Source organism: Macrosteles quadrilineatus, unplaced genomic scaffold (assembly GCF_028750875.1).
Source record: "Macrosteles quadrilineatus isolate MER2022 unplaced genomic scaffold, UCM_ALF_1.0 Scaffold_6__1_contigs__length_79288215, whole genome shotgun sequence".
Taxonomy (NCBI): Eukaryota; Metazoa; Arthropoda; class Insecta; order Hemiptera; family Cicadellidae; genus Macrosteles; species Macrosteles quadrilineatus.
The window spans coordinates 73,773,119-73,785,262 of NW_026542599.1; the positions used below are offsets into that span (position 1 = coordinate 73,773,119).

At 37.4% G+C, this 12,144-nt stretch overlaps 1 protein-coding gene across 1 annotated transcript in view; it reads right to left on the reverse strand.

Annotated features, from left to right (window-relative positions):
• The window catches only part of LOC128996277 (transportin-1), a 33,202-nt gene that overhangs the window by 1,749 nt on the left and 19,309 nt on the right, over nt 1–12,144 (reverse strand). Inside the window, exons 12-19 of the mRNA XM_054421483.1 lie at nt 11,646–11,807; nt 11,410–11,517; nt 10,025–10,183; nt 9,570–9,657; nt 9,212–9,310; nt 8,959–9,054; nt 3,286–3,361; nt 1,207–1,381 (exon numbers count right to left, since the gene is read on the reverse strand). Of these exons, the coding sequence (XP_054277458.1) occupies nt 1,207–1,381; nt 3,286–3,361; nt 8,959–9,054; nt 9,212–9,310; nt 9,570–9,657; nt 10,025–10,183; nt 11,410–11,517; nt 11,646–11,807 (963 nt within the window). The remainder of the gene's footprint in view (nt 1–1,206; nt 1,382–3,285; nt 3,362–8,958; nt 9,055–9,211; nt 9,311–9,569; nt 9,658–10,024; nt 10,184–11,409; nt 11,518–11,645; nt 11,808–12,144) is intronic.

A 12,144-nucleotide genomic window follows, 5' to 3' on the forward strand; every position in this document is an offset into this window, starting at 1 on the left:
CGATCGTGCCGTGATCGCGAGTCATACCGACGATCACGCCGTGACCGCGAGTCATACCAACGATCGCGCCGTGACCGCGGAGTCCTACCGACGATCGCGCCGTGACAACGAGTCATACCGACGATCGCGCCATGACCGCGGAGTCATGCTGACGATCGTGTCGTGATCGCGAGTCATACCGACGATCAAGCCGTGACCGCGGAGTCATACCAACGATCGCGCCGTGACCGCGGAGTCCTACCGACGATCGCGCCGTGACCGCGAGTCATACCAACGATCGCGCCGTGACCGCGGAGTCCTACCGACGATCGCGCCGTGACAACGAGTCATACCGACGATCACGCCGTGACCGCGGAGTCATGCTGACGATCGTGCCGTGATCGCGAGTCATACCGACGATCACGCCGTGACCGCGAGTCATACCAACGATCGCGCCGTGACCGCGGAGTCCTACCGACGATCGCGCCGTGACAACGAGTCATACCGACGATCGCGCCATGACCGCGGAGTCATGCTGACGATCGTGTCGTGATCGCGAGTCATACCGACGATCAAGCCGTGACCGCGGAGTCATACCAACGATCGCGCCGTGACCGCGGAGTCCTACCGACGATCGCGCCGTGACCGCGAGTCATACCAACGATCGCGCCGTGACCGCGGAGTCCTACCGACGATCGCGCCGTGACAACGAGTCATACCGACGATCGCGCCATGACCGCGGAGTCATACCGACGATCACGCCGTGACCACGGAGTTATTCCGATAATCACGCCGTGACCGCGGAGTCATACCGACGATCGCGCCGTGACCGTGAGTCATACCGACGATCATACCGTGACCACGAGTCATACCGACGATCACCCCGTGACCGCGAGTCATTTCGACCACGAGTCACAAGTTTCTATAGGTACCTGTAAATTGTTACCCATTTTTTGGTTTTTATAGATCAGTGCCACAAACGGTAAAAATTGATTTCGTATGTCTTTTTTGGTAACTGCAATACTTAAGACTTTCTTTTTATGCATAGAAAAAAATCCCGTCCCGTCCCGTCCCGAAAATCGGGAAGGAAATAAATATCCCGTCCCGTCCCGTCCCGAACCAAAAATTCAATCCCGTCCATCCCTACCGAGAACCTACCGTACATCGCTTCTTGTGCTAGCCACCAGAGATGATGCAAAACAAGTTCAACAACCTCTCGTAACTCACCTTGGTAAACATCTCCTTCAGATCGTCCTTGGGATTGACCCACGAGGCTACAGCGTCACAAAAGAAGATGAACTCTTGCACGATCCCGGCCGGGTTGACGGTGATCATCGCGCACATCCCGCGGAACGCTGAGTCTTTCTCGTCATTGTCCCGGATGTTACGAAGGGACATGCACCTGGACAAACAACTCTCTAATCCCTTCCACAGCCCAGTCCTTAGTCTAGTCAAGCTTCTCATTGGTTCAGAGGTGTTCAGCAAGTTAAAATCCTTTTTGTTTTGAACCTTCATGTATTTAAACTTTTAAGGAATGTATTACTGCAGAAACCTTTCAAACACTACAGTTTTTATACAAACCTTTTAATTTGATGTTTTACACAAAAAGTTTTATATTTTCACAGCTATGAGTTTGACAATTTCTAAGCCTGATTTACAGTTATGTAACTATAGAAAACTTGGTCACCCGCAGTTTCTAATTGTTGATTGTGTGTGTTTTTGCTGTTACACCATTATAAAATTCTTTCTTCAGAAAACATAATAATCTGCTCTTGCTTCGTCAACAACTTAACACTATTTACTAGTGTAATACAATTAGATTTTCTTTATTAATAGTTTATGTTGAAAATAATTCAACTGTGAACTCCTCTGAACCTACTTCTACTATTCAAAACTATTCAAAATAAGCCATAGACACAATTACAAATCAAGCTAAATAATCATAAACAGCCCTAATCAAAAAATCTTTGTTCTCATCCTTTAAACTTCAATTTCCAATTTTTGTTTTTGACTATGGAAAATAAAGATTTTGGGAGTAAAAGAAAATTTTAACTCAACAAAATTTAATAAATGAACAAATTATTGAATTTTAACCAAACGTTAACTTTGCCACACATCAGTGCATTTATATGAGTCTAAGCATGCTGTTAGACCACTCGTAACTTAATAATAAAACTATAAACTTAATAGATAATCAAGCAAAACTTAACTTAAGCAGCACCAATTTTCTGCCGACAAGAGCTTAGTTTTAGGTTATTAATCAATGAAGACTTTAATGTGTAATTTAAAATGTTAACTACCCCAGTTGAAATATACCAGCATTTCCCCATTGTTTCATTGATTTTTATCCAAACAAGCAAAATTAATTTTGACTTGGAGGCACTCCTAATTCAAATAACATTATGTTTAGAGTAGGTTTGCTAACTACCACAAGAAACTTCAAATTTGTGTGTTTTTATATTTTAAAAGTTATCACACTACCATCAATCTAAAAAAATAACTAAATCGAATAGTAAAAGAATTTATTAGCCTAAATATTTTTTATCTTTTGCAATAAGCATTTAAATCCTAAACAATAAAATACTCTCTTCTTCTCTTGTCAACAGAAATTCAGGATCAAACAAGCATAACTCTGCAATTTCACTTAGAATCAATAGGGAAAGACTTTTTTGTAATGTTTGAATTATTTGCAAACCAAACCAATTCAAACGGCCAGCATCAAAGTTAAATAAAAAGAAACAAATGTTAGCGTTTAAAAAAATCAGAAATTAGATCAAACTAAAAAAAAATTTTTTTTAACTTTAAAGGCACGCATAATTAATTAGGAACTTTATGAGGTAAACATTCAAGAAACCAAAAGTCTTTCCCTTAAATAATACTCTACACTATTTATTATATCAAATAAATATTAAATAAACATACAATACAATAATGATGTGAGTTTGGCAGATACAAAAATCATATATTTCAGAAAAGAATTTTTATCAATAAAAGTAGGTCCATTATACATGAAATTTTGTAAAATACTGAAGTTTTAAATAATTCAATATTATGAATAAATAAAGGTTTTAGTCTTTTAAGTGTCCGAATATCCCAATTAATACTTTTAGCCTTGTTTCCAATCCAAACTTTTTTTAACCCTTGATGTTTAATATAAAAAAAACTAAAAATCAATTTTAAAAATCTTCATCATCAAACCCAAAACTAATGTCTATTCTTCCCATTAAAACTGTTCAAATCCAAACTCACATGGAGTAAAAATTATAATAAATAGTAACAAATAGAATAAAAAATAGGGTTACACACCACTGTCGAACAAACTGGTGCAACATGGGAGCGACGTCATGAGGACAGACATAACCTAGCCGGCCAATTGTAATGGCTACGTAACAACCAGAAACAAAACAAAATCCAAACCAGGTCAAAACAAACAACACAAAATAAAAACAATAAATATCATCAATAAATACTAAACAATATGCGTAAATCTAAATGGAATCGGTTTTGGTTCGGTTTGGTCTTGTATGCACATGATCGTTTAAGCTGATACACCAAACCAACAGCAGGTGAAATAAGAGACAACGTAAAAAACTGGGTTAATAAGTTATTTACAAGTTTGAAAAGAAATTTGCCAACAGTCAACTGGTGGATTGGGCGAACTTAAACGAGAAAATATTCAAGGGAAAAAATGTTTAGACAATAAGGTGACATTATCTTTTTCCATTAGGTATTATGGTTAGATTTACCATAATATTACGTCAAGGAACTGATCAATTTGAATATAATAATGTTTTGCAAAATCCTACTTATCAAGTCATTAAAAAACTTTTATATAGTTGAGAAAGATTTCACATTTGGATTATTCAAATCACAATCAAAGAGCGACAATTGATAATGTCTGTCACATTGCAAATTTCTTTAAATAAAATTTTCAGTCCACCAATTACTGTTTGGCCAAATCAAGCCACAGCCAATACAGAAATAGTACTCCAATATTGCCAAACACAAAATGTGTTACAATATGCCAACAATATCTGACAAATAACTTATGTTTGCCAAAATAAAAAATAAGTGCTAATTTAGAGTGATGGCATTAAAAAAAAACACATATTTTTACCATTACCATACTTTTTTTCAAATATAACTTAAATTTTTACCCTGTTCAAATGTATTGCTGGATTAGACAGTATTTGTATTGATCCAAGTGTAAGAAAACCACAATCAACAAACTTTTGATGTCCTTTCAAAATCAATTAACAATTTATAAATAATACTAAACAACCCATAAATTAGTATTCAGGAAATAAGGATGTTAATAACTAATTTTAGATATATTTGTCTGGATTTTTAACTGATTAAAAAATTATTACTGTTTTGTAAGATTAATTAATAAACTAATAAAAAATATAAATTTCACATAACAAGTTTTAAAACAAAGTAAGACCAATTATATTTTTTGTTTGAATATTTGAAATCATGATATGATTTGATTTAAATATTTTTCAGCTAACTGTATCCTGAAAGGACATCTTCAATGTAATGTGGTATAATTTTGTGACTTCCGAACCAAAATCAGCCCAAAACTGAGCTAGTCAGTGCCAAAATTAACCTGCACTGACTAGCTACTCTACTTGTATGATGTAACCTATTATCACCCTTTAAACAATAAAAATATAAACAACCACCTGCTGAAAACTTATTTCATTTAATTCAAGTAAGTACCTGCAAGAAATATATATTTGTTCAAACTTGCACCTTGAAGATAAATTAGGTTGTAAAAATGGAATTTTTTCCTTCACAGCTTGCACATTTTTGTGCTTTGGTTTAACCAATAAAATGAAATGTTTATCACTTGGAAATATGTAGCATGAGAAAAAACAGTGACATCTAGTCTTTTTATCATGAAAATGTAAAATGCTAACATTAATCACTCTATGAAGAATTGATTGCTCTGAAATCATATAATAACCTACAAAAGTCAATGTGAACTCATAGCACATGTAATAAATTATGATAAATTAATGTCAAACGTGTAAGCGAACTAATCAAGGAAAAGCAAGCATCAAATGCATGGAACTAGAAACAAAATTTGACCTCTAAAATATTGATATTTTCACAATACAACATAGGTGTAATAATGTATCCAACACATTAGAACAATAATTTTATCTAGTACCAGATCAGTCGGGTGCAAAAAGGTGTTTTATCTTTGACTTTTTGAGTTCTTTCTCAAAAGTTCCTCTAATATACCTAAGTAATACTACACTAAGCAGGATTGTTAAATTTAGGTATGAATTTGACTAATGTAAAAGCAATTTTAAAATTAATTATTAAACCCATAACCATTAAATTTAATCCATTCAGTCCAAGATAGATTGTTACTCTCTAAACAGGGTTTAAGACAAATTTTGAGTAGAAACATTTCAGTCAAAGATAAAACATTTAAATGCAAACACAAAAACACATACTACACGGTATAATTTCTACAATTGCCTATCTTGAGGGTTAGATCAAATTATAAGTAAAATTACTGAGGGCAGACATTATTAAAACGAACAAATAGGGAAATATCTACTGTAATTTTGATAAAAACTTTTATGAAGTTAATATTTTTATTGGTTCTAAAGATACTTTAATATTACGGTTATTTTTTACTCTACTATTTTAAGGCAATTTTGTGTTTAGGTAGCTTAGCGTGAAGTGTTGTTCAAATGCCTACGCACAGATATGTTTACTAATGCCTTTACCATTTAATAATTATTCAAATTCAACTATTTATAAACTTCAATGGAAAATAAAACAATTTTAAAAGTTTTAGTTTTAAATGTGTTTAAAAAAAAGGTAAGATTTGAAAAATCAATACTACTGTCGGGGAAAAAAAGTTTAGACACTCGAGTTTGGAGCTCTACAGAAAAGTAACCAACTAACTTAGAAAAACACGTAGTATATATAAATTTTTGTTGTTTTATTCTACGTATTCCTGTGAAAACAAAAATTGTTTAGCTCGCTTAGGAAATTTTTTATGACATTTGGAAGGTAAAAACTGCCTGTTTTTAGAGTACCAAAAACCATCTGATAACTTTGAAAATTCGCACAATGTAAACTAAACAGCAGAACTTTATCAAACTTTAATACAATCTGGAAACATATATAATGAATTAATTTGTGTAGTTTCAGAATTTTTACTCTACCCAAAAAGTTTTTGTTGTAACTTTTGTAAATCAACTTTTTCTCAAAAACGGCAAACGCTAGAAAAAAAATTAAAAGCTTGTTTCGAAGGTGATTGTTTTTGTATTTGAAATATTGATACTGCTCAACCAAATTGTTACGCATGTTATTTATATAAATTAACAAAAAACTGGATGATCTCGCGCCTGCAAGGGGTGCAGACGCCATCGCCCGCTCTAGAATCCAGTGCAGTGTTGCCACGATGGACCTTGACCGAGCGTAAGGTGATTCACGCAGTGTGTGTCACTGACTGACTCACAGGAAATATCAGGTTTTGCATTCTTCCAAAGGGTCCAAAGTATTACCACCCCAAATATAGGTGCTAAATCAAAATTGTCAGATTCGGAATATGCAATGATTGTCAGTGCAATATTTTTTTTTTTTTTTTTTTAGTGTGGGAGTGACGTTGGGAGGTCCAAGCTCTCATTAGAAAAGGTGATGGGAAATGGTTAATAATTAATAATAACTGCTGTTCAGTTTTGACTCAACAGTTCGCAGCCCATCGCTGCTCAGTGTCCAGGTGTTCAATTTGGCAACACTGTACGGGGTATGCGCCCAGTCAGAGCCGGTGGCGGTCTGGAAGTGCCGTATTCGGCCTCTGCACTATCCAAATTAAATGTTAACTTATACTTATATAAATAATATGCGTAACAATTTGGTTGAGGAGTATCAATATTTCAAATACAAAAATAATCACCTTCGAAACAAGCTTTTAATTTTTTTCTAGCGTTTGCCGTTTTTAAGAAAAAGTTGATTTACAAAAGTTACAACAAAAACTTTTTGGGTAGAGTAAAAATTCTGAAACTACACAAATTAATTCATTATATATGTGTCCAAATTGTATTAAAGTTTGATGAAGTTCTGTCGTTTAGTTTACATTGTGCGAATTTTCAAAGTCATAAGATGGTTTTTGGTACTCTAAAAATAGGCAGTTTTTACTTTTTACTAGGGATGGACGGGATTGAATTTTTAGTTCGGGACGGGACGGGACGGGATTTTTATTTCCTTCCCAATTTTCGGGACGGGACGGGACGGGATTTTTTTCTGTGCATAAAAAGAAAGTACTGTATTGCAGTTACCAAAAGAGACATACGAAATCAATTTTTACCATTTGTGGCACTGATCTATAAAAACCAAAAAATGGGTAACCTATAGAAACATGTGACTCGCGGGTCACGGGGTGATCGTCTGTATGACTCACGGTCACGGCGCGATCGTCGTCATGACTCGCGGTCACGGCGCGATCGTCGGTATGACTCCACGGTCACGGCGCGATCGTCGTCATGACTCGCGGTCACGGCACGATCGTTGGTATGACTCGCGGTCACGGGGTTATCGTCGGTATGACTCCACGGTCACACCGCGATCGTCGTCATGACTCGCGGTCACGACGCGATCGTCGGTATGACTCGCGGTCACGGCGCGATCGTCAGCATGACTCGCGGTCACGGCGAGATCGTCGTCATGACTCGCGGTCACGGCGCGATCGTCGTCATGACTCGCGGTCACGGCACGATCGTCGGTATGACTTCGCGGTCACGGGGTTATCGTCGGTATGACTCCACGGTCACGGCGCGATCGTCGTCATGACTCGCGGTCACGGCACGATCGTCGGTATGACTCGCGGTCACGGCACGATCGTCGGTATGACTCGCGGTCACGGCGCGATCGTCGGTATGACTCCGCGGTCACGGCGCGATCGTCGGTATGACTCGCGGTCACGGCGCGATCGTCGGTAGGACTCCGCGGTCACGGCGCGATCGTCGGTAGGACTCCGCGGTCACGGCGCGATCGTCGGTAGGACTCCGCGGTCACGGCGCGATCGTCGGTATGACTCGCGGTCACGGCGCGGACGTCGGTAGGACTCCGCGGTCACGGCGTAATCATCGACATGACTTCGTCTCCTGCGTTCGCGGACCTGTCGCTCGCAATAACGGCGTTATCGGCACTCGCGAAGCGGAAAAATCGCCGACGATCGGACCAAATCCCGTCCCGAAAAATTCCCGAGTCAAATGTAATCCCGTCCCGATAATCGGGAATATTTTTTTCCCGAAAAATTCCCGAAATTTCGGGACCCGTCCATCCCTACTTTTTACCTTCCGAATGTCATAAAAAATTTCCTAAACGAGCTAAAAAATTTTTGTTTTCACAGGAATACGTAGAATAAAACAACGAAAATTTATATATACTACGTGTTTTTCTAAGTTAGTTGGTTACTTTTCTGTAGAGCTCCAAACTCGAGTGTCTAAACTTTTTTCCCCGACAGTAAGTTAGTTCTAGTTGATGAAGTATCTGAAAACTTATTTAAACACATTCAAATTTGTTATGACAAATGTGTTCTAAATAGAAGGGGACTGTACAACTAATTATTTAAATGTGTACAACACATCTGGATATGACTACAGCAGCAAAAATGTGCAACCAAATTTTTTTATGTTTAAGAGCTGAATTTTGAAGTTAAATATTATTTTCAATTTTCAAATTTTTAAAGATTTTTTATTTTAAACCACACATTATAAATTCTTTCTACATTTCGGACAAAATATCAAATACATTAAAAATGGGGGCTACTTAAAACCAAAAAATTATTGTTACCAATTTTAGTTTGATTTTAACAATCATGCATTTGACTTGCTACTACGGTACGGTATGAGAGCCTGAATCAGCTTAGAAATAACTCATTAGTATCGCTAAGTTCAAAGTTGTAACACAGATGTCAAAATTCCATACAACATATAGACTACAACTGACCTGTGTTTTCCAGTAGAGTTTTCGGAGTGTTTGGTTTGTTGATGATCACAGTTAGTTGAGCTAGAACCATTCCTACATAGGGTCTCATTTCCTCACCTGAAATATGTAACAAATTCTTTAAAAAAATACAGTAAAAGATTTAAGATAGCTACCGTCGAGTGAGTAGTTTTTCACTAAGCAACCGAGATCAAGCCTAAAAAGCTCAATTTCAAGCAGAATTTACTTCGCTCCAAGTACACTTTAGTATTCTTACCTAGTTTGATTGATATTTCTCCAATTGCCCAGGTAGCATTGTTACAAACAGATATCAACTCTGGATTCAAGTTTTGTCCAAGGATTGGAATGAAGTCAGCTGAAACAGAATAACGAATTTAGATCAATGTAATTAGAAGGAACAAATCAATTGACTATTCTTAACCAGGTATTTTTCATAAACACATCAATTAGCGCAAAGAGATGCCTTTTTTAGTGATCGGGAGTGACCATCAAGTGTTGACTATAGCAAATATTGCATGAGTGAAATCTCAGCTTTCTGTGTTGATTCAGATGACGAGTGAATAAAATATTGTTAATTGGTAAGTTTGTTTATCGAGTCAACTACTGGCTCTTACCTATACATGGGTGAACATGCTGGAAGCAGGCCTTGGTCAAATCTCCCAGCAGTGCGAAAGAACTTTGTCTCACCTCGGGCGTGGGGTCCTGCAAACAGAAGTGAAATGGTCATCTTACAGTCAAAGTTACAGGTCTACTAGGGTCTAATGACAAACAACTAGTTTATGGTCAAATATTTACTTTCACATTTGAGTAGTAATGATTGTATGCATGTCAGTCTCTAAAGCCACGTAGATCTTAAATCTTGTGATAGGTATCTTACACGAGACCAGTAGAGCTTAAATTTTATCACTATGGTTCAGTTAGGTAATAGGGGAGAAAGGTGCAAATATTTCTTTACTGTTCCAACAGCACCAAAAGAGGTCACAAAGTAATTGTTTACATTTTTGTTAACAAAAATGTTATGGTTATTAGACAATTGAGCTACAGATGAGTTTGTACTTTGTATGTTTACCTGCATACACTGGTAGAGCAGTTGCATCATGTTGGAGTTGACGACCAGTTTCTCAATGTGGCCGTCCAAGCCTTCTGCCAGTCCTGAGAGCAGATCCAGAGCCACTATCATGAAGTCCTTATCAGGGGCATCGAACTGGTCTGGGTGGGTTGAGTTGGCCTACAAACGTCAATGTAATCAGTTAGAATACTCTTAAGGATCTCCAAAATCTCAACTTTGTAAATCGCAGTTAAAATGAAAGTCAGTAGACGCTTTTCGGAGGTTTTGTGTCCAAAATTTGATTTCACAAGTTTTTGGAATGGCATGCTTGTTGTGTTTTATTTTGTACCCATTTTCTCCGCTGATATACTATAGCTTTGTGTATTTTTTTGTTCGATTTCTTATGAAGTTATTTACATATTTCAACATAGCCTTATTTTGATTGATTTTCTAAAACACAACTATTCTTTTACATAGTTTATATTGAAATAGATTTTTTTCATGAACTTAAAATTGCTTCATTGCGTATAAAATCTCCGCATGCACCCTTTCCTGTAACCACCAACCTTAAAAACCACTAAACACTCAACTATTTAAATACTCATTGTTGTAGTACAGTTTTAGTTGATTAAAACCTTATTAATCTGAGGTGTTTATCATTACAATTTAATCAACTAAAACTGTACTACAACAAGTATCCTAACATTTTGTGTTTTGGCTAAAGGTAAACAAAGATTAAATCATATGTTTTACAATACAATAGTTTTGAACAAATTAAACAAGGAACAGAAGGAAGGCAAAATATTATGACACTCATCATGGTAACTTATATCTCTCGTTTTAAAGGTCATGCGCCTGCTCGAGGGTTATACTGAAGAAGAAGTCCATAATGGGGAACTTGAAATGTATTTTCTCTCGGGTAAAGTTTTTAATAGGGATGGACGGGATTGAATTTTTAGTTCGGGACACGACGGGATGGGATCTTTTCTGTGCATAAAAAGAAAGTCTTGAGTATTGCAGTTACAAAAAAAAAGACATACAAAATCAATTTTTACCGTTTGTGGTACTGATCTATAAAAACCAAAAAATGGGTAACAATATACAGGTACCTATAGAAACTTGTGACTCGCAATCACGGTGCGATCGTCGGTATGACTCGCAGTCACGGCGCGATCGTCAGTAGGACTCCGCGGCCACGGCGCTATCGTCGAAATGACTTCGTCTCCTGCGTTCGCGGACCTATCGCTCGCAATAGCGGCGTCATCGGCACTCGCGAAGAGGCAAAATCGCCGACGATCGGACTAAATCCCGTCCCCGAAATTTCGGGACCCGTCCATCCCTAGTTTTTAAAAGCCAAACATTATCAAAATTAGTAAAAAAAAAGTGACACTGACTGTAGAACTTACAATGTGTTGTTGTAAGGTCTGCTCTACCAGGGAGACACATCTGCGATAAACAGGTTCACAGTAAGGTAGGAACCCGCTCTGTAGTGCAGTGGCGACACTGGACAAGCACTGTAACAAACAATCACCCTCAGTCTATAAGAAACAATTATAATTCCAAAACTTTAGTTTGATATAGACAGATGTTTGAATTAGCAGGATTCAGAACACAGAAATTGAATTGTCACAACTATATTTACCTCCAGCAGAGGGAAGAGATCCTTGTCCTCGTCCTTGAGCACGTTCCACTTCTGTATGAGAGGGGGCATCAGCAGGTTGATGTACTCTTGTTTGTTGAGATGGTGACCCACCGAGTCAGCCAGTGTGCCAATGGCGTCGTAGAGGATCAACAGGTTCTTGTGCTGCAAAATAAACCCATGCTTCAGCAATTGTTCAACTATTGTTTTTCCACTATGGCAGATACTCCACACAATATTTATTTTTACATTTAATTTTCACACAACTTTCATTGCATCCTATTCATTGCTGAACACTAGTTTTTAGAATGAATATGAAATGGCTAAATTACCAAGTAATCTGAACAACATTTGTAAAAATTTTCTAGTGACAAAAAACGGTGAGAATGTGCACAAAGGTAACACACTTAGCACGAGAGTTTAAATTGTAGATATACAGTCTAGGATTCAGTTCTACCGTGTATAAACATGTTAAGACTATTACTCAAACCTGTACTAACGT